At 38.7% G+C, this 24,119-nt stretch overlaps 1 protein-coding gene across 3 annotated transcripts in view; it reads left to right on the top strand.

Moving 5' to 3' along the window:
- Positions 1 to 640: 640 nt before the first annotated feature.
- LOC127790235 (1,4-alpha-glucan-branching enzyme 1, chloroplastic/amyloplastic-like) overlaps positions 641 to 24,119 on the top strand; it is a 93,096-nt gene continuing 69,617 nt past the window's right edge. Inside the window, exons 1-3 of one of the 3 annotated variants that reach the window (XM_052319569.1) lie at positions 641 to 930; positions 7,731 to 7,888; positions 10,439 to 10,731. In XM_052319569.1, coding sequence (XP_052175529.1) covers positions 807 to 930; positions 7,731 to 7,888; positions 10,439 to 10,731 — 575 coding nt within the window. In that variant the 5' untranslated portion in view covers positions 641 to 806. The remainder of the gene's footprint in view (positions 931 to 7,730; positions 7,889 to 10,438; positions 10,732 to 24,119) is intronic. The other 2 variants (XM_052319568.1, XM_052319570.1) reach the window with 2 other exon arrangements.

Here is a 24,119-nt window from a genome sequence, read left to right as displayed (position 1 = left end):
GTGTCACATTATTAATGATAGATGTTTTTTAAATTGATTTCAGACATTTAATAAAATTTGATAAAATTGTAGAGTAATTTGAGATATAATTATCAAAATTTAAATATTTAGATAAAATTAAAAAATGCAAAAATATTTTAAATTTTATTGCTATTTGCCCTAAATTTATCTAGTAAATTATTAAAATTATAATAAATTTAAAAATTAATATTATTTTGTAATTTTATTCTTAAAAAATAAATTATAAAAAAAGTTAGAACTTTTTAAAGGGTAGATACTCCCAGTCCCAGCAAGTTACGTGAAAACGTCCTTTTTGCCTTTCTATCAAAGGATACCCGATGCTCCCCAGATACCTTTTCCAATCTCACCAGGGCGCTCATGCTGGTGGCCTTTCGTTTCTGATCTTTCAGGGAAACACCGCGCCCACGTGTAGGGTCTCTGCCTTTCTCTAAAAAGAATACAAATAAAAGACAAACAAATAAATAAATAATAAAATAAAAAAGCCATGAACTCCAAGTTGACGCCTCGACGGTAGGCAGGGGCCTCGCTGCCTCAGCTGGGCCCCACTGACATCATCTCCTATCATTGGTGCCCTCCACACCGTCCACGTGTCCCCCCATTTCACAGCGCGCCACTCCGCCAGTTCACGGTCACCACACCACCTTGAACTCAGCAAATACTCTCTCTCCCTCTCTGCTTAGATCTGAATTCTGTTTTTGATTTCTCTCACTCTCTCTCTCGCAATACTCGCGAGTCTCCGCTGAGTCTCCTCCTTTCGCTGTGTTTTCTGGAGGAAGCCCTAGAAAATGGTATACTCTCTGTCTGGGATTCGGCTTATTTCTACGCCGTTCGTGTACAGGCCCGCCGGATCGACCTCTCAAGGCGACCGCAAGACTCCCAATCTCTCCCTCTACTTGAAGCATCCATCGCGTACTCCCTCTCCCTCCCTCCCTCCCTCTCTCTCTCTATATATATATATATACATGTACACACACAGAGACACAACATTTACGTGCATGTATTGTACAGATTATGATTCGCATACCGTTATATGTACTTGATTCGATTTTATATAGTGTGTACTTGATGCTTACAGTATATACGTACATGTGTGTGTGTAGGAGTTGATAGGCTCCGGCTGTACATGTACTTAGGCTTGTTTTGTTGGAGAACGGAATATCCTTACTCCAAATATGTTGGAGAAAGTTTTGTGCGTCTCTGTGAAGAAATCAATAACTGGGAAAATAAATCTGCTCAAAACAGAGAAGAGAGAAATGGAATAAAACTTCTCTAAATCATAATCTGTCAGTTCAAGACTTATGCCTACTAAAATATATATATATAACATGACTAATCCTCTACATCCGTTTCTATTTACATACACTGCTGCTGCTACTGTACATATATGTAAATAAATCTAACAATATAACCAAGAGCCCCCCCTCAAGTTGGAGATTGGGGAGAGCACAAGCCCAACTTGACAACCATAGATTGATGATGAGCAGCTGTCAAAGGTTTGGTGAACAAATCCGCAAGCTGCAATTGAGAAGGAACAAAGAGTGGAGCTATAAAACCTTGTTTGAGATAATCGCGGACAAGATGACAATCAATATCAAGGTGTTTGGTGCGCTCATGAAAAACCGGATTGGCAGCGATGTGTAGAGCAGCTTGGTTGTCACAATGAAGGGTAATCGGCAAGGGAACCGAAATATTTAGATCCTTGAGAAGATTAGAAATCCAAACAAGCTCACAAGTAGTGGACGCCATGCTGCGATATTCAGCTTCAGCAGAGGACCGCGATACCGTAGGCTGTTTCTTAGTCTTCCAAGAAATCAGAGCACCACCCAGAAAAACACAAAAACCTGTTAAGGATCGTCGTGAAAATTTGCAAGAAGCCCAATCTGCATCACAATAGGCTGAAAGTGATAGGCTGGTAGAAGCTGGATAAAAAAGACCATGAGAAGCAGTGTCCTTAAGGTATTTAACAACATGGAGAGCTGCATCAAAATGAGGCTGACAAGGAGATGACATGAATTGACTCAAGTGCTGCACAGCATAACTAATGTCTGGCCTTGTAAGATTAACATATAACAGCTTACCAATTAGCCGTCGGTATTGATCAGGATTGGAAAGAGGAGTACCTTGATCAGGTTCTAAAGATAAACCCTTAGACATAGGGAAAGAAGAGCCTTTAGTATCTTGTAAACCAGTTTCAAGAACAAGATCCATTATGAACTTATGTTGAGATAGAAATGTTCCAGAAGAGGATCTAGCAACTTCCAAGCCAAGAAAATATTTGAGATATCCTAGATCCTTAATAGTAAATTTCTTATCAAGAGCTGCCTTAGTGGATTGAATGAAATCAATATCATCTCCAGCAATAAGGACATCATCAACGTAAACAAGTAAGGCAACAAAATGAGAATCAGTTTTGTGTGTAAAAAGACAATGATCATAAGGAGATTGAACAAATCCAAGCTGAAAAAGAAAACCACTAAACTCCAAATTCCATTGGCGTGAGGCCTGTTTTAGCCCATAAAGGGAACGTTTCAGCAAACAGACCTTGCTGGGATCAACAGAATAACCAGCAGGTGGAGTCATATAAACCTCCTCATCAAGATGACCATGTAAAAAAGCATTATTAATGTCAATCTGATAGATAGGCCAAGTTTTGACAGTAGCCACTGCTATAAACAACCGAACAGTCACTAACTTGGCAACAGGAGAAAATCTATCCTTATAATCCAGACCTTCTATTTGATTATATCCTTTGGCTACTAATCGGGCTTTGTATCGATCAATTTCTCCATTTGGTTTATATTTGACACGATATACCCATTTGGAACCAATGGGTTTCTTACCCTTAGGTAAATCAACCATTTCCCAAGTACCATTTAACTCTAAGGCCTGCAACTCATTCTCCATTGCTGTAACCCAGTTAGGATCTTGAGATGCTTGATGAAAAGTACATGGCTCAGGGGCTGAAGATATATTGTTTAGGAAAGAAATATAGGCCGGAGAAAAAAAGAAAAGATTCAGATTGAGAAAGATGACAATTACCTGTAGACGCAGAAGTGGAAGCATAGGCAGGTGAAGTTTGAACCAAGCTGACAAAGTCACTAAGCCAAACTGGTCGTTGTGGGACACGAGTACTGCGGCGAGGTTCAGGTAAAAAGGATTGTAAATTTGAAGTTGGAGAAGAAACATTTGATGTCCTGTCAGTCAAAGGAATAGAAGGCAAACCTGAAGCTGGAACAAATTCAGGTGTAGGTAAGCTGATTGGAAATTGAGGTAATGGTGTATCTAGTTGACTGGACGAAGATACTTTGTCTTGAAAAGGAAAGGTAGATTCAAAGAATGTAACATCTCTACTAACAAAGATAGTGTGGGTGGCAAGATCAAACAATTTGTATCCTTTGTGACAATGAGAATAGCCAATAAAAACAAATTTAATGGCTCTTGGAGAAAATTTATCTTTATGAGGGAAGGTATTTGTGGCATAACATAGGCAACCAAAGGTTTTCAAAGAAGCATAATCAGGTTCTTTATGAAACAATCGAAAATAAGGGGTTTCCCATTTAAGAACTGAAAGAGGCATTCGGTTTATAAGGTAAGTAGCAGTAAGCACACATTCAGACCAAAATTGTTTAGGTAAATTAGAACGTAGTTGTAAGGCTCTTGCCACTTCAAGTAAATGTCTATGCTTGCGTTCAACCACTCCATTTTGCTGTGGAGTGTAAGTACAGGTTTTTTGATGCAAAATACCTTTAGATTGCAAGAAAGTAGACACAGAGTGGTTAAGAAACTCTGTACCATTGTCTGTTCGAATGGATTTGATTGAGGTTTGAAATTGGTTTTCAACTAGCCGAATGAAAGCTTGAAGAAGAGAAAGGCTTTGACTCTTGTGTTGAGCCATGTAGGTCCAAGTGGCTTTTGAATAGTCATCAACAATAGTAAGAAAGTATTTGGCACTAGTTAAGGAAGGAGTTGAATATGGACCCCAAAAATCAACATGTAAAAGTTCCAAAGGATTGGTGGTTTTAGGATCATGAAGAGGAAAAGGCAACCTGGTTTGCTTTGCTAAGGGACAGACATCACATGAAAAAGTACCATCAAACAAATGCTTCAATGTAGGTATGTATTTCAGGTTTTTAACAGGCATATGCCCTAATCTGTTATGCCACAAATCACAACTAGAAGTAGTAACAAAGGAATTACCAAAGTATGGTAAAGTAACAGGTAGAACACAACTAGAAGTATTGGTAAATGCTTTATTCTTGTAAGAAATTGTTGGTAAAGTATCTGATACAAGAGGTAAATTGAGAGATTTTAGCTGGAAAAGAAAGCTGGTTATAGTGTCCACAAGGAAGCTTGACTTGTCCAGCTTGTACAATCTCCCTTCAACCTTTCCTACCGCCAACACTTTATGCGTCCTCAGGTCCTGTATGAGGCAACCAATAGGAAAAAAAATTACTTGCAAGTGATGATCAAAAAGCAATTTACTAACAGATAAAAGGTTGAAGTGGAATGAAGGAATGAATAAAACATCTTGAAGCTCAATAGCAGGACTTAAACAAATAGTTCCTGTTTGTGTAACAAATGTGGTGGTGTGGTTAGGTAAATGGATTGAAATTTGGTGTGACAATTTGTGTAAAGAACGAAACAACCTTTTATGATATGTAATGTGGTCAGTAGCACCACTATCAAGAATCCATGTACCCTCACCAAGCATATCAAAAGAACAAGAGTTAATAGATCTTGGGTTACCAGCAAAATCATTCAGAGCAGTATTGAGTCTAACATTTGCAGCATTGGGCTTGAGCATTTTTAGAAGAGCCGCTGCAATTGAGTTTCCCAATTCTTGATTATCCGACCAGACAGCATCTAGAGGTGTATCAGAAGTTAATTCAGCCTTGTTAGTCACATTTGCAATAACCTTTTGTGTTGAATCTTTATTCATCTTCTCCTTATACCAATCAGGATAACCAATCAATTTGAAACAAGAGTCCTTCAAATGCCCATTCCTTTTACAGTTTTCACAAAAACTTTTGTTCTTGAATTTCTTCTGATCTCTCTTATTGTTTGGACTTTGCTTAGAGAAAAACACAGCTCCTTCATTAGTTTCATTCAAGGTAGAAACTACCTGACGTTGTGACTCTATTCTCAGAATCATCGAGTAAGCCTTATTAACACTTGGCAAAGGATCAAGTAATAAAATCTGACTCCTCACCTGATCATAACCATCATGCAACCCCATAAGGAATTGCATCAACTTGTTTTCTTCAGCAAATTCAGATATAGCCTTAGAGGCACCACAAGAGCAGTTTGGTAAAGGCTTTACTGCAGCCAATTCATCCCATAATCGTTTGAGTTGAGTATAATACACAGATACAGAAAAATTATCCTGACTAACGGAGCTTATCTTGCGTTGGAGTTGATACACAAGTGCTCCATTACTTTCCCCAAATCTCTCCTCTATCTCACGCCAAAGTTGTCTAGCATTGTTAGTGTAAATGAAGGCATCTACAAGATCCTTAGAAATCGAATTTAACAACCAAGAGGTAACCATATAATCGCACCTCTTCCAGAGATTAAACTCCTCACTATTTTCATCCGGAATCGGAATTTCCCCATTTACAAACCCTAGCTTGTTCTTAGCACCTAGGGCAATTTGTATTCCTCTACTCCACGATCTATAATTGAGACCAGTTAGTGGAGCAGAGACTAAGATCATACCTGGATGATCTGAGGCATGAATTTGTAGCGGATCTCCTGCCGCAATATTAGATCCGTTCGAAGCCATGAAATGCTGTCGTTGGTTTGATTAAAACAGAGAATCTGAAATTGAAGATCGCTTCGATGACGGATCTGAGAACGTCAAATGAAATTGGTGAAACAAATCAAGCAGATCCCATTGATCTCTGCTCTGATACCATGTGAAGAAATCAATAACTGGGAAAATAAATCTGCTCAAAACAGAGAAGAGAGAAATGGAATAAAACTTCTCTAAATCATAATCTGTCAGTTCAAGACTTATGCCTACTAAAATATATATATATAACATGACTAATCCTCTACATCCGTTTCTATTTACATACACTGCTGCTGCTACTGTACATATATGTAAATAAATCTAACAATATAACCAAGAGTCTCTTTTCTTTTTGTGGATTTGTGATCATAGGTGAATTGGATTCTCGAGTGTTATTCATTTTAGTTTTGTAGTTTGTGGGATTGAAATATCCGGTAACTTGTATCAAATTTGATTTACTCTTTTATGGCTATAGACGTGGATTGGACTTATATATGTTTTATGAAATCGGTTAACTCCCAGGGTTGGCGTGCTGATAAGAGGCTATAGTGGCCAGGCATCCTCTCCCACCAGGGTTCAAACCTTCCACCAGGGTGCTTACCTTGGTACAGGAGGTTTGTAGGGTAGTGCACGTGCTCGGCGAGTCTACTCAGTGTACACATTAAGGGTAGTAGTTGTGCTCTATCATTGACAAAAAAAAGAAAAAAAAAGAGAGATAAGTTGTTTGCTTGCTTATGTTGCGTCTCAAGGGGTGAAATTTTTAAGAATAGTTTGCAAATAACTTCACTCGTCTCTAAAGTCCATATAGAATAAACTAAAAAAAAAAAAAAAAAAATTTCTGGCGGCCTGTCAGTGGACTAAGTCTAGACCTGAACTCGATCTGGTTTTGATCCATTTAGCCCTGTTTGTACTAAATATATATCCACTTACAGATATAATAAGCGGTCTGGTTATGGATTTATTAGTTCCTACTCTATAGGAGCCAAATCCATTTAGAATTTAATATATGATATATTGTATAAATATATATATGTATATTTATATGATATATTATATGATTATTCATGAAATATTTTATATAAACATAAATGTATGTTACAGTTAACTGGTTCTGCTTAAACGGATTGGAACTTCAGTCTTATATGGATTTGGAGGCAAACCTACATATTGAGACCATTTGGGTAATTGGACAGGTCCTGGAGACATAATCAGAACCAGGTCTGGATTTGGCAGTTTCGACCGGTTTACAGGCCAAATTCTGGACCTGGAAGGTGAAAAACAAGAATGAAAAACTCATCAATGTGGTGTTGTTTTCGTTCTTACTTCTTATTTCCTTTATTTATTTTGATGGGGGGGGGGGGGGGGTGTAGGGGGTGGGGTGTGAAATATGTTAATGGTTGTGTAACATGACCATTTGAAATGATACCACTTTGTAAGTGCCTTTTTTCTTTGAGAATAACATGTAGAAGTCAAGATGCTGTAACTGCAGTGGAATTGCATTATTTGTGCCTTCTGCTTTTAATTCTTAGTTTCCTTTTTCTTTTGGTGGGGGGATAAAAATGTTAATATATAACTCAGTATCTTAATTGCTAAGATGTTTCCATTGGTGATATTAGTAAATTCTACTGGATCCTTGCATTATTTGTGTCTCATTAGTATGGACATCAATTTAGTTTCTTAAATGCTCGGATGTTGGCAATATCAGAAAATTCTATTTTTCTGCAAGGACTCAACGGCATATAGCAACCCTGCTAGGACTATTAGATTATGTTCTTCTGCAGACATACTGAACTGGTCCTTCTTTCAACTACATAGAATCTAATCATCTACTATGTTCCCTAGCATCTCTTAGGTATTTGCGAATCATAAATGCCTATATATCAGGGGGATGTGGAGCTAATTTTCTGCTAATTTGTAGGGAAGATTTTTGTCCAAAAGTCGTCTTATGATTCCGACTCCCCTTCTTCTACGGTTGCTGCATCTGAGAAAGTACTAGTTCCTGGTGGCATGAGCAATGGCTCTTCATCTACAGCTGATCAATTGGAAGTTGCTGAAACAGTTTCAGGAGATTCCCAGGTGTTTGAATATACATATCACGCACTTATTCTAGTTCTCTTTTTTACACATGCCAAGACCTTAGTGTGGCCCTTTGTTGCATTTCTTCTGGTTTCATATATCATTGTTTGGTTATATTCATCTTTGTTAGAAAAGTAATTGCACATTTAGCATAGCAATTGTGGACAAGCATTTTGCTAATGAAGTGTGCCCAATATAATTAACCATATGGACACTCAAATGATTATGATGTACTATCTTCCGTACACATGAAGATTAACTGTCTAGTATTCATGCCATTATCTCTTGCTATGAGATGCTTTGAATTTGGTAGCATTCTGAACTTTGAAATTGTACATGTGTGAAAGGTAATGACTTTAGAGTGTGGAAGATATCCAGTTATATGTTAGAAGAATATGGTGTTCCATCTAGAACTGGAAATGAGATGACTGATATAATTGACCCTGGGCAAAAGAAAAAGGGAAAAAAGAAAAGAAGGAAAAAAAGAAAAGGAGGGGGAAAAAATTCCAGTTGGGGGGGGGGGAATGTCAACTCCCTTATAAAGCAACTCCATATTAGGGCTTGTTTAGCTAAGATGAGGAAGTTCCAGCACATGCTAAAACACAAATCAATAGGATATGTCAATAAGCCTGAAAAACTTGTTTTGCCGCTTATAGAATTCAACATGGTTCATAAATTATGTAGGAATTTACTCCATAAACTATGCTGTAATTAGTTTTTGAATAAAACCCTAAAGGTGCATACTTATTCATTGCAGGCCTATTTACCTCTCTGGTTTAGATGTGTTACTGACATTCTTCGTTATTTTCCTTGGGTTTGTGCCTGGAATGTCAACCTTATTTCTTCTCTGTTCTTCTTTTTTCTTCCATCCCAATGAGAAACGCCACAGTTTTTACAAAGAACCTCTCATAAAGGGATTAGGATAGTATTCAACCTCGTCTAAGCTTTGAAGCTAGGTTTTTAATCTACTTTTAAACCTCAAAACAGTCTAGCTGAAATGGTGGTCAATTACTGATCTGAAAAATCCTGGCTTAAGCCAGTTTCTGAGTTACAAAATTCTCATCTACTCTTAATCTATAAATTATTACCTCTAAATGGTATTAAGTGAAACCTATATGGTTGCAATAGACTGACCTATTTGGTACCTTTTTTATGATATGTCAAAATTTAGAATTCCTTTGCAATTTGATTATTATTTTGTTGTCCTAGTATTCCATTTCCCTGCGCTATCTAGATATTGTGAATCTAATTTTTTGCCCATTAGATATTTTTAATCAACTTAAAGAGTACTGCATTATTTTGGGTGGTTTTTTTGTGTGAAATGCAGTTAGCTCTAGAGAAACAGAACAAGATTTTGTTTCAGTTTCTGAAATCAGCCAAAATGTTTTCTTTTCCTAAGCAAGTGACATAGATACTTCATTTAGAAACAAAATTTCAATGTTTCTGTCAGAATATGCCAAATGCACTGAAACTACAAAGCAATGCTTGGTTAGGCAATATGAGAAATATTGACAAGGGTTACCATTATTTCTCTTTTCAATTATATGAATATATTTTGTGACAAGAAAAAAAGATTGTGATATACAAAATATAAAGTTGAGTGAATGTAAAATGGAGGAGATTTTCTTTGTTTTACACATGGGTGCTTTCCTTACAGAAATGTTCTCATTGTAATTTTTTTTTTTTTTTTTTCTGTACTACACAACTGTAGTCCAGCTTCTTTATGAATCATATTCCAAAACTAACCAGGTAAAACATTCGACTCCAAGTTCATAGCCCTCATTTTCTTATTGAGCTTCATTCTTAAATATATTTAGAAAAGAAAATTAACTATATTTCATTAAAGACTGCCCACATAAATGATGTAATCTTTTGTACAAAATATATTGTAGTTATTGTTGCATTTGTAAATTTTCTTTGTTTGGAACCTTGTGTATATTTAGAATATAGGTTCTTGTGGTTCATATAATTAGTTTATTTGACACTCATGGTTGGCTTTACTTTCAAATTTTTTTCTATAATGTTATATAAAAAGATGTGTAGACTTCAGTGATTGAGTTTTTATGTCAGAAAACATTATGTTAATTACAGAGTTTGTACCAAAACTTATATAAGCACTAGTTTTTGTTTCCAAAATTTTCACAATTTCAGTTTTTTAAACTGTTCTCCTCATGTTTGAAATGAGAATGAGTTTTGGTAGTAATGGTAAGGTTGCTCTTTTATAACCAGGAGGTCATAAGTTTGAGTTCTGTAAATAGCCTCTTTCCAAAGTAAGGGTAAGGTTGCCTATATACACCAACCTCCCCTCAACCTTGCAAAGTAGGGAGCTTCGTGCATTAGGGTCGCCCTTTCCTCATGTTTGAAGTGTTTTCAGAACATTTCCGTTTCCAAACTAATTGAAAAAATGCATTGAAACAAAATATCAATCCTCAAATAGAGGTCATTGGCAATGACTGCTTTAAATATCATACTATTTTTGAGATCTATGTTGAGTGGACTATAATTTCCCACTCTAATTTTATCTATTCTATGCTCATTCTTTGTTTGCAGATTTTACCTGATATAGATAGTATCGAGATGGAGGATGATAGTGAGATAGAAGATGATGATGTACAAACACCCAGTGGTTACCAAGAGGTTGCTGGCAAGCAGGATTTTGTTTCTTCTTCTACTGAAGAGAAAGATGTTACAGTTGCAAATGTGGAAAAATCTGTTGCTTCATATGATATAAGCATGGAAAAGGATCTGGTTCGGCAAAGATCTATTCCTTCCCCTCACACCGGGCAAAGGATATATGAAATAGATCCACTTCTGAGAAGTCACCGTGAGCACCTTGATTATAGGTCAGATTCTTTTCATCTCTGGCTTTATATGTAATTTTCATGCTCTTATTGGAAGAATATTTTAGCAACATGCTAAAGTATTTGTTGGAGAAAATAAAGGAAAAGCAGCTGAGAAGATAAGGGATCGTGACCAGCTTGAAGAGAGGAAGATATACTCTATCATAAGAGAAATTCTAATCCTTATTTCTCCTAAAATTAGAGATTATTGTTGTTGTAATCTATACCTAAAAAGTAGGAAATTATCTAGTCCTATATTTTAGGAGATTTCTTAGGAGATCATGTGTATAAATGAATCCTTTATATTAAGTTTGACGGAAGTAGTTTTCTAGTCAAGGAACTTCCGATTCATCTATTTTATCATGGTATCAGAGCTCCAGGTTTCATAGCAAGGTGGTCCTCTCGTTTTTTTCATTATCTTTCAATTGGTCTAATTCTGTAAGTTCTCGATATGACTAGAGATTCATCAACTAGTAGAACTTCTACCCCCCAACCAACTGTTACTAGTCTCTCAGGTTCCTCAACCTCCAACCACTCTTGAAAATCATGCTTTCCAAATCACCCAGCATAAACTAATTGGAACCAACTTCATGCAGTAGTTACAATTTGTGTTGCTGGTAATTCGCGACAAGGGCAATATCAGATATCTCAATGGAATGATCTCTAGTTGAAGTGCTGATTCAGAAACGTATAGTATATGGGAAGCTGAAAACTCGATTGTTATGGCATGGCTAGTCAACTCCATGGAGCCTAAGATTGGAAGAACTTATTTATTCTACCAAACATCCCAAGAAATATGGGAAGCCGTGCAGGAGATCTACTCAGATATAGAGAATACTTCCAAAGCTTCCAGCTACGTTCCACTCTCTGAACAACACGACAAGGTAATAATTCGGTGACTGAGTATTACAATACATTAACCGAATTATGGCAAGAAATAGATTTGTTTCATGAGATTGAATGGAAGTGTGCTGAAGATGGAAAGAAGTTTGAAAAGATGATAGAAAAAGAGAGTTTTTTGATTTTTTACATGGTTTAAACTCTGATCTTGATGAGGTGAGGGGGAGATTGTTTGGAACAAAACCCTTCCCAACGATAAAGGAAGTGTTTTAAGAAGTAAGGAGAGAGGAAAGCCAAAAAAGGGTAATGCTCAATTCCTCAGGGGTTATTCATTCTGATGTATCTATTCAGTCATCAGCATTAGTAATGTTGAGGCTAAGAACTTTCGGTCCACCTAAAGGTGAGCCATTGAAAGACAAACCTTGGTGTGATCATTGCCATAAGCCATATCATACCAAGGAAACTTGCTGGAAGATTCACGAGAAACTATCAAATTGGAAGCCTAGAAACGTACGAAAGGGATCGCAAGCAGCCTATGGAGGAGAGTCAGAAGTTGGAAAAATAACAAATTTTACTATATTGACAGAACAATTGGAGATGTTACAACAACTTTTACGTCAAACTAAGGAAACAAAATCAGAGACAAGTGAAGGATCTAATCCAGTAGCATCTCTTGCTAAGCAAGGTATATCTAAACACTCACTAATCTCATTTAAGTTCCCTATAGATTGCTGGATACTTGACACAGGAGCCTCAGACCACATGACCGGTTCTATGCAATTGTTGTCAATTTATGAATCATTTGATCGAGGAATACCAGTCTCTATGGTTGATGGTACTACAGCTGTGGCTGAAGGGAAAGGCTTAGCCAAAGTAGCAGGCTTAACCCTAAGACCAGTGTTATTTGTGCCCAATCTAAAGTACAACTTATTGTCTGTAAGTAAGATAACAAAACAACATTAGTGTGTGGTAATTTTTTCTTCTTTTGGATGTGAATTTCAGGATCAATTTTCGGCGAAAATGATTGGTAGTGCTGAGGAAGCAGGAGGCCTTTACTATGTTACAAAGAATGGTCAGTCTATTAGATCTAGCTCCCAACCAACAACCTCTTTGTCTACTGTTTCAGATTCTGCACTTATGCTATGACATAAGCATTTAGGGCACCCTAGTTTTCATTATCTCAAGACTTTGTATCCTTCTCTTTTCATCAATAAAAGCAATCATTCTCTTCATTGTGAGCAGTGTATTCTTGCTAAACAAACTAGAATTGCTTATCCTTCTCACGCATATAAGCCTACAAAACCATTCTACTTGATTCATAGTGATATTTGGGGACCTGCAAGAATATCTAATTTAACAAACACCAGGTGGTTTATCACTTTCATTAATGACCACACAAGGGTTAGTTGGATATTCTTGATGAAAGATAAATCTGAAGCTTACGCTACATTCAAATAATTTCATCAAATGGTTCGGAATGTTTTCCAGTCCTTTATCCATGTGTTACATTCCGATAATGGTAGAGAATATTTTTCCAATGAATTTACCAATTATCTAACTAACCATGGAATTATCCATCAAAGTTCATGTCCCTATAATCCTCAACAGAATGGTGTGGCAGAACGAAAGAACTGCCATCTCCTTGAAACTACTAGAGCACCGCTATTCACTAATTCAATCCCTAATGTTTATTGGGGGGAGGTGGTTCTCACATCTTCTTACCTCATTAATAGACTTTCGTCCAAAGTCCTTTCTTTTAGAACACCTTTAAGTGTTCTCCTTGATTCCTTTCCTCACTACAAATGTGCCTTAAACTCTCTCCTTCCAAAAATTTTTGGGTGTACTGTATTTGTTCACAACCACTCAATTTCTCAGTCCAAGCTTGATCCTAAGGCCCTTAAATGTGTGTTTGTTGGGTATTTTCCTACTCAACAAGGTTATAAATGCTATAATCCATCTACTAAACGGTTTATAGTGTCGTGTGATTTCTCATTTCTTGAAGACCAACCTTTCTTTTCCATCTCTCATTTTTATTCTATCACAACTCGAGTAGAACAATGGGACTCTCTTTTCTCTTCTCACCAGTTCCAAAGTCTCGAATCCTCTTCTATCATTGAATCAACCCTTGAATCGTGTTTTCCAACTCCCAGTTCAGTCTTGGATAAACCACTCTTTGTATATTCTAGAAAGCCTCATGACCCTTAGTCAAATCCAACATCTGATCCAGAAGTTGGTTTAGAAACAGAAAGTGCTGACAATATACAGGAGGCTGAGGCTACTTCTAATGAGGAGGATCTTCTTCTTGATGTTCCTATAGCCATACGGAAAGGAGTAAGGTCATGTATACAACATCCGATTGCTAACTATGTGAGATATTCTAAACTCTCTCCGCAATTCAAAGCATTCAGCATGAGTATAGAGGAAGTGGTTATTCCTAATGACATAAATCATGCGTTGCAAGATGAGAGGTGGAAGGAAGCAGTGATGAATGAGATGCAAGCCTTGGAGACTAATAACACATGGGATATAGTAGATTTACTGGCTGGAAAAGTTGTGGGAAGCAAATGGGTGTTCACAATCAAATATCACTCAAATGGGAGTATTGATAAGTATAAGGCAAGATTAGTAGCCCAAGGGTTTACCCAAACCCAAGGACTCGATTATGAGGAGACATTTGCTCCCGTTGCCAAACTAAACTCTATTTGAGTGTTGATTTCAGTAACTATTAACCTAGATTGGAAGTTGCACCAACTGGACATCAAGAATGCATTCCTACATGGAGAGTTGGAAGATGAGATCTATACGAGGATTGCCCCCGGTTTTGAGAAAGAAGACACAAGAGGGAAGGTATGCAAATTGAATAAATCACTATATGGCCTAAAGCAATCACCTAGGACCTGGTTCAAAAGATTTAGTGATACTATTATTCAGTTGGGATATACACAAGGAAAGGCCGATCATACCCTATTTACAAAGGTGGAAGAAGATGGCAAGAGGACTGTTCTTATTGTATATGTTGATGACATAATCATTACAGGAAATAATGATCCCAAAATTGAACGGTTAAAGAACAACATGAGAGCTGCTTTTGAGGTAAAATATTTGGGGGAATTAAAGTATTTTTTGGGCATGGAAGTAGCCAGAAGCAAGGCTAGTATATGCATATCTCAAAGAAAATATACACTTGATTTGTTAAAAGAAACGGGCAAGCTTGGGTGCAAACTAGCCAATACACCATTAGAGTCTAATTGGAAGAATAAATGAGACAACAAGCAGGATTATCCAGTAGACAAGGGCAGATATCAACGTTTGGTGGGAAAACTAATCTACTTATCCCTTATAAGACCCGACATTACATATGTTGTGAGCATAGTAAGCCAATTCATGCATGCTCCCAAGAAAAGACATCAAGAGGCAGCTTATCATATACTTAGGTATCTCAAAGGAACACCAGGAACAAGACTCCTGTTTAGAAAAAGCTAAAATAGAGGAATTTGTGGATTTGTGGATGCTGATTGGGCTGGTGCTATAGAGGACAGTAGGTCTACATCTGGGTTTTGCACAAGATTATGAGGGAATTTAGTAACCTGGAGGAGCAAAAAGCAATCGGTAGTGGCAAGAAGTAGTGCCGAAGCAGAGTTTTGAGCCATTGCACAAGGAATATGTGAGCTGATTTGGGAAGAAAGAATAATTGAAGATTTACAGCTACCAATATCCTCACCAAAGATGCTGTATTGTCACAGTAAATTGGACATTAGCATTGTCAACAATCCGGTCCAACATGACCGGATGAAACATGTAAGGATCGATTGGCATTTTGTCAAGGAAGAAATAGATAGAGGAGAGGTAAGCCTAACCTATATACCTACCAAGAATCAAGAGAGAGATATCCTTACTAAAGCCATGAATAAGCAAGGGTTTGAATCCATTAGAGACAAGATGGGAATGATAAATATCTATTCACTAGCTTGAGGGGGAGTGTTGGAGAAAATAAAGGAAAAGTAACCGAGAAGATAAGAGATCGTGACCAGCTTAAAGAGATAAAGATATTCTCTATCATAAGAGAAATTCTAATTCTTATTTCTCCTAAAATTAGAGATTATTGTTGTTGTAATCTATACCTAAAAAGTAGGAAATTATCTAGTCCTATATTTTAGGAGATCACGTGTATAAATTAATCCTTTATGTTTCAATAATTTATGTTTCAATAAGTTTGACGGAAGTAGTTTTCTAGTAAAGGAACTTCCGATTCATCTATTTTATCACTATTTCTTGGCAATGAACTAGTGCAAGCATTTGTAGTAAGTTCCTTTTGTCCGATTTCTCTCACACACAACCAAGTGTGTGCTCTTTTTATTTTGAAAATGGTAGACTCACCTGAAAGATTTGGGGGCACAAGTGTTGCAATGACCCTTCCCCCCAGGTGTGCCACTGTTATTTACAAAATTTGGGTAATTCTTTTATTATCTAGTTCTTATTTATTTAATTGTTCCACCCATCCAAGGTTAACCTGACCATACTAGGGTTTCACACTTACCCTAATTAGATTATACATCCACCTTGGGTTATCCACTTGGATCATCTTGTTGGGCCTCAACTACACCCATGGTTCACGATATACTTTTTTTTTAGTTGGGCCAAAATTAAATCTTATTGGGCTCGAGTTCTTTTAAAGTGGGCTACAGGTTTTTCAGCAGTTTTTAGGCCCAATTTGTAATTTCTCTTGGGCCTCACCTTAAGCCCAAGTCACCCATTCTCTTTAATTCTAAAACAATCCCAAATCCTAAGCCCTTTCTTTGCAACTGAGCCCAACACTCTAAAGCTCAAACAGACCCAAAGTCCTGCAATCTCCATGGCCTATAAACAGCCCATAGCTAAGCGGCAATTCTAGGAGAATTTCGACCCGTTTATTTGTTGGAGACTCAAGTCTTCTTTAACCATTTTGTGTTCTCTTCATTCCAAACCCTCTCTTGGTGCAGTATGGGAGGAATGATCAACAAAACAAGTGTAAAAATTGGCAAAAACAGTCTAAGATCAATTCCGGAATGACGATCTTAAAATTAGGGTTTAAGAAATCCTCAAGGTTGAAATAGAAATAGAATATGTTATAAATTGAGAGCACTGATAGCTTTTAATCCTCTCAAGAAACCGATCAAACACCCCTCACAATCACTCACAACTCATCGACTAACACACCACAACACAAGCAGTTAATAAAGAATAGAATTTAAACAAGAAACAAAACAAGAAATGAAACACGCAAACCACATGAGGAGACATAATTTTATCCTGGTTCATGCCACGTGAATGACACTACATCCAGCTTTGAAACCACCACCTAGCAACCTTCTTTATTTGAACCACGTGAATGACACTACATCCAGCTTTGAAACCACCACCTAGCAACCTTCTTTATTGATGGATAACAGTGCAAGAGTTTCCCTCTTTCTCTCTCCCACGATACAAGCTTTTCCAAGAATGAACAAGATTTTTCTAACTCACAGCCTTCTCACTCCCTTGGCTCTCTTGAAAACAGAAAGAGAACATGCGATAGATCGACCCTTAGCCCTCTGTCCTATTTATAGAAAATAGGGTGATATTTCCTAAGGCTGGTTATGATATTACCGAATTTGCCCTCCACTAATAACTAATATTACAAGAGTACCACCCTCTTGTTAACTACCCCATAACCACATACAAAACATTGCACGTAATCTTATCACTAACTCGAGACAATCTTCAACAAATCTCCACCATTGTCTTGAGTGTGATATATTCTGTTGAGTTATATGGTTATAGTCTAGGGTTAATCCTATGATAGAGCCCATGGCCCATGACCCATTGTATTTGTATATATATAGGTGTATAGTCTATGGATTTAATTAAGTGGTTTTATACATATTAAAAGCTAGGTTTATTTCCTAAGCTTCACATGGTATCAGAGCCAAAACACAAACCCTAGCTTTTAATACAAACCCTAGCAGCCACCATACAAACCCTAGCCGCCGCCGCCCACATCATCGACGAACACCGTCGATCGCGTCGCCATCGACCGCCGCAGCCTGTCGTGCCACCACCGTCGCCGCCTATTGCGTTTCTACCATGCGCGCTACTGGTCAGCTGTAGGTCTTCACCGTCTGGCCACCGATCACGCACACCACCACCGCCATTGTGTTCACCGGCCTCCGATCTGTTGACCCCGGAGGATCGTCGCCGTTGCCGCCGCCACGTGCCGCCTCTCTCACACTATTCACGGAGACGTTTTTGCTCCGATCTCTCTCACCAGTGCTCCGATTGCAACGCCGTCTTCACCATTGGACTCACCTACTTCAGTCCATCCCAGCCCAGGTGGTTTCGTTGCCATCCGCGGCCGCCGATCACCGGCATCCGCCATCTACCGTCGCTCCAGCGTACCTGTTCTCTGTGCTAGATCATCCAACCTTTATTTTTTGGTTTATTTGACCCTTTGGTTTCAGATCTGTTGATCTTGTAGGGCTCCCTTTTATCCAACATGGCTGGTACTAGTAAATCTAGCTCATTTTCTGGTATTTTGTCTCCCTCTCCAACTATTGCTATTGAGAAGTTGATGGGTAGTTCCAATTATATCTCTTGGTCGAAGGCGGTTGAACTATGGTGTATGGGTCAAGGCTTACAGGATCATCTAACTACCAAGGCCGAGAATGTGACCATAAACAAACCCGAGTGGCAGAGAGCTGATGCTCTGTTGTGCAGTCTCTTGTGGCAATCAATTGATCCCTCTCTTCATCCGATCTATACTAACTATACCACGTGCTGTGAATTGTGGGCTCAGGCCAAGGCATTATACACTAATGACATTCAACGTCTGTATTCAGTGGTGTCTAATCTACTCAATTTACGACAACAGGGTTTGACTCTTCCTGATTTTCTTGGTCGGATGATCTCTATTAAAGCTGAATTTAACTCCTTGTTACTTGCTGGTAAGACTGCTGCAGAGGATCTAGCTCAGCGGGATACGTTCTTTATGGTGTGTACTCTTGTTGCCATTGGTCCTAAGCTTGCTCCTGTTCGTGATCAGATTCTTGCTAGTCCTACTGTACCTACTATGGATGAAGTGTATTCTCGTCTTCTTCGGGTTTCATCTGTTCCTACGATGCCTCCTTCTTCTGCAGGTGATCATTCAGTCATGGCTTCTCAGGTTCAGAATAGTGGCGAACAGGGCGGAGATCGTGGTACTCAGGGAAAACGTCCCAAGTGTAACTATTGTCACAAGTGGGGGCATACTAAGGAACAGTGTTATAAGTTGCATGGCCGCCCTCCTCGTGTTAATGTTGCTCATGCTGATGGTTCTCCATCTGAGTCTTTTGATGGTCATCCACCGCAATCTGTCCTTCTCACTGGGGCTGACTATGATGAGTATCTCAAGTATAAGACGTCCCAGCAAACCTCATACACAGTTGCTTCTGTCGCCCACTTTAGTGATTTCACTGCCTGTCTCGCTCAGTCATCCTCTTTGGGACCATGGGTCCTGGACTCAGGTGCTTCTAACCATATCTCTGGTAATCCCCATTTGTTCTCTCATTTTACTAATTCTATTTCTTTACCTTCTGTAACATTAGCCTATGGGTCCAAAGCAGTTGCTAAAGCTATTGGCACTGCCAAACCCTTACCTTCTCTGCCTTTAGATTATGTCCTTTATCTTCCTCATTGTCCCTTTAATCTTGTCTCTGTTAGTAAACTTACGCGTGCCTTAAATTGTTCTATCACCTCTGATGATTATTTTGTTACTATCTAGGATCGCAATACGAGACAGATGATTGGCGTCGGATGTGAGTCGTAGGGTCTCTGTCATCTCAACCTTCTTGCATCGCCTATTGCTTGCTCGGTGGTTGAATCTCCTGCTCTTCTCCACAATCGTTTGGGACATCCTAGTTTGGCTAAGTTTCAGAAGATGATCCCCAGTTTATCTAGTTTGTCGTCTTTTCATTGTGAGTCTTGTCAACTTGGAAAACAATCTCGCACTTCTTTTCCAAAGCGTGTCAATAATCGGGCTGTGTCCCCATTTGCTTTAGTTCATTCTGATGTCTGGGGTCCTAGTCATGTCGTGTCTATTTTGGGTTTTCAATATGTTGTAACGTTTATCGACGATTATTCTCGTTGCACATGGTTATATTTAATAAAAAATTGTTCTGAGTTATTCTCAATTTTTGAATCCTTTTGTGCTAAAATCAAAACGCAATTTCATACCTCTGTCCAAGTATTGCGTAGTGACAATGCCCCTGAGTATTTTTCTATTCCCTTTACTACCTTTATGTCTTCTCAGGGGATCTTGCATCAGTCGTCTTGTGCATATACACCACAGCAGAATGGAGTTGCTGAGCGTAAAAACAGACATTTGATTGAAACTGCTCGCACTCTTATTCTACATCATCATGTCCCCTTTCGCTTTTGGGCTGAAGTTGTCCTTGCTGCTTGCTATCTCATTAACAGGATGCTCTTATCGGTTCTTCAACACCAGATTTCTCACTCTCTTGTTTCCTGATCAACCATTATATATTCTTCCTCCACGTGTCTTTGGTTGTATCTGTTTTGTCCATAATTTGTCTCCTAGTCATGATAAATTGTTTGCTCGGTCCATCAAGTGCATTTTTCTTGGTTACTCTCGCCTTCAGAAGGGTTATTAGTGTTATTCTCTTGACACTCGCCGCTATTTTCTTTCGGCGGATGTTACCTTTTTTGAGTCGTCTCCTTTCTACTCTTCACCTCATTCCGAGTGTTAACCCATTTCTAAGGCCATCCCTCTTCCCACGAGTCCTCCTGCTCCTATTCTCCCTATTCCTTCTTCTACCCCATTGCAGGTTTATCATCAGCGTCATCAGCCTCGGTCTCCTCCTGGTGGAGATGTTGCTGCTGCGCCTTCTCCAGCATCTCTTACTACCTCAGCGACTCCTGCTGCCTCACATCCTGCTCCAGTCTCTCCACCTGCCGCGGTCTTGCCTTCTGAGGATTTGCTTCCTATTGTCCTTCGGAAAGGTACCCGTTCTTCTTGCAATCCTCATCCCATTTATAATTTTCTTAGCTATCACCGTCTCTCGTCTCCTTTTTGTGCTTTTGTGTCTTCCTTATCCTCTGTTTCAGTACCTAAGACTGTTAGTGAGGCACTTTCTGATCCGGGGTGGCGACAAGCAATGGTGGATGAGATGACTGCTTTGCATTCCAATGGTACTTGGGATTTGGTCCTTTACCCCCAGGGAAATCTCTTGTCTGCTATCGGTGGATCTATACTGTCAAGGTGGGTCTTGATGGGCAGGTTGATCGCCTCAAGGCTCGTTTGGTTGCCAAAGGGTATACTCAGGTTTATGGTCTTGACTATGGTGACACTTTTTCCCTTGTTGCTAAGATGTCATCTGTGCGTTTGTTTCTCTCTATAGCAGCTATGCGCCACCGACCATTGTATCAACTGGACATTAAGAATGCCTTCTTACATGGTGAGCTTCAGGAGGAGATTTATATGAAGCAACCTCCTGAGTTTGTTGCTCAGGGGGAGTCTGGGTAGGTTTGTAAACTCCGTCGCTCACTATATGGGTTGAAGCAGTCTCCTCGAGTCTGGTTTGGTTGTTTCAGTGCTGTCATTCAAGACTTTGGTATGACTCATAGTGAGTCTGATCATTCGATTTTTTATAAACACACATCACATGGGAGGTGTATATATTTGGTTGTCTATGTGGATGATATTGTTATTACCGGTGATGATCATGATGGTATTATTCAGTTGAAGAAACATCTTTTCCATCATTTTCAGACTAAGGATTTGGGGGTTACTTAAATACTTTCTTAGCATAGAAGTTGCTTAGTCCAGTTCTGGTATTGTTATTTCTCAATGGAAGTATGTGTTAGACATTCTGGGAGAAATTGGGATGCTTGATTGTAAACATATAGATTCTCCTATCGACCCTAATGTAAAGCTCTTACCAGGACAGGGAGAGCCTTTTGCTGATCCTGGAAGATACCGCAGGCTAGTCGGAAAACTTAATTATCTCACTATCACTCGCCCAGATATTTCTTTCTCAGTCAGTGTTGTCAGTCAGTTTTTACAGTCTCCTTGTGATAGCCACTGGGATGCGGTAGTCCGGATTCTCAAGTATATTAAGGGAGCTCCAGGTAGAGGACTATTGTATGAGGACAGAGGTCATACTCGAGTAGTCGGATATTCTGATGCTGATTGGGCAGGTTCTCCTTCTGACTGACGGTCTACTTCAGGATATTGTGCTCTAGTTGGAGGAAACCTAATATCTTGAAAAAGTAAGAAGCAGGAGGTTGTTGCTAAGTCGAGTGCCGAAGCAGAATATCGTGCTATGGCCTTGGCAACATGTGAATTTATCTGGTTAAAACAATTGCTTCAGGAGCTCAAGTTTGGGGAGATATCACATATGAGATTAATTTGCGACAATCAAGCTTTATTACATATTGCTTCCAATCCAGTCTTTTATGAGAGGACCAAACATATCGAGATAGATTGTTACTTCATTCGAGAGAAGATTTTATCTGGTTGTATTACCACAGATTTTGTCAATTCCAATGACCAGTTAGCAGATGTTTTCACTAAGTCTCTCAGGGGTCCTCGAATTGAGTATATTTGTAGCAAGCTTGGCGCATATGATATATATGCTCCAGCTTGAGGGGGAGAGTTATATGGTTATAGTCTAGGGTTAATCCCATGATAGAGCCCCATGGCCCATTGTATTTGTATATATATATATAGGTGTATAGTCTATGAATTTAATTAGGTGGTTTTATACATTTTAAAAGCTAGGTTTATTTCCTAAGCTTCACACCTTCCATCTTCATCCATCAAAACCTTTGGCTTGCTCTTCCTCTGGTTTCCCACGTGATAACCTGACCATCAAAACAATCAATATCAGCAAACATTAAGAACATCAAAACCATGCTATAATTTTCATCAATGGATCACTTTGGACAATACTTCCAGCTGCATATCCTTTACATGCAACTTTAATTAGGATTTATTCCTCCTTCTCAAGGGGTTTTCCTAATGAATATATTCCTGACATCAATATGATTGATCTCTCCATGGTGGGACTAAATTCTAAACCAATTTGATCTGCCCATTGACTATCCCAACTTGGCATCACCTTTAGGGTTTCTGCTGTACAAACCGCAATCTATACCCCCTAAAAAAAATACATGGCTTTTCATCTAGGTACACTCCACCATAAACCAAATCTATACTCAATGTTATTCCTTAATCCCAAAGGTTCCAAATTTTTACACGGCATCACATCAATAGTGCACCATACTTAGATTGGACTTAACATTGCTAGACTTACTCCTAACTTCCCAAAACCGGTCTTTAGGCTTTACCACTGTCCTGCCTCTCATGTTTGTTTTAAACTTAAAAGCTGCTCATCTTTTTCTTTTAATTCTCCTCTATCTATCAACTTAACAGAGTATGTTTAAGTTTGGGTAATCCTAGGCTGCCATAAGCTGTCCAATTCCTATTCCAACCTCTATGCCTTAGAATTTCCAGCTTCTCCTTTATCCTACACTCTCAAACACTGACCTAAGTTCTTAGCTACACCTTGAGAGTCCTCATGGACAAATTTCCAAAGAAGTTTCCTTACATTTCACTAGGCATACCATTGGAATACTCACAGCTTCCTCGTGCACTCAACTCAATTTTAACTCTTTTGGACTCTTTCAATCTTATATCTTACCTAAAGAATTACTATCATACCTAGAGAGACCTTCTAAGCAACCAATCCTTACTTACCTTTCCCTCTAGCCTCTTATTTCTTGGCTACACTATAAGATCACTTTCCCCTTAGTTTTCACATGGATAATTAGCTGTTCGTGATACCTATTTGATCCAAAGTTACGCCTTTATGAGCTGTCATACCTGATGGCCATTTGCCTAGCCTTTCTCCGTAGGCTTTCCCATCTCCAGCATTTCCTTAACTTACAAATAGACACTTACGTAGGCTTTCCCATCTCCAGCATTTCCTTAACTTACAAATAGACACTTACGCAACACTCCACACATTTAACCTATGGGATCTTCCACCCAAGTCCAAGATTCTCCCCAAATTTACATGGCTCCATGCCATTCATTTGGACAAGAATGCTTCACCTCTTCTTATACGAAAGGTTCCATTTTTCAGCCTATTCCTTAGCACTCAAACCAGAGCCTAAGCATCCTTCAAACCCAACATTCCATACCTCACTAATACTTTATTGTGGTTCTATCTATTCCTCGTCCTATGCAACGCTCTAAACCTTCTACTCCCTTGTTCATTATCAGCTTGATGATTCTATTTCCCTTTCCTTGCTTAGTCTGGACTTTGATCAACAATGGCTACACCATACAAGATAACACTTGTACACACCATTTCCCCTCACTGTTCACAAGGACCCTCATTGCAAGAGCCAAAGCTATCTTGAACACTAGCTTTCTCGCTCTCACAATCCAGCCCATGCTTACACAATGAGAATGAGAATTTTTTTTTCCAGATTTCCTTATTGCTGTACCCTGGTTCATAGGCTAGTTTCGGACA

The sequence above is a fragment of the Diospyros lotus genome, chromosome 14 (genome assembly GCF_014633365.1).
Source record: "Diospyros lotus cultivar Yz01 chromosome 14, ASM1463336v1, whole genome shotgun sequence".
NCBI lineage: Eukaryota > Viridiplantae > Streptophyta > Magnoliopsida > Ericales > Ebenaceae > Diospyros > Diospyros lotus.
Note: the sequence above shows the minus strand (reverse complement) of the source record. Positions and strands in the feature narration are given on the sequence as shown.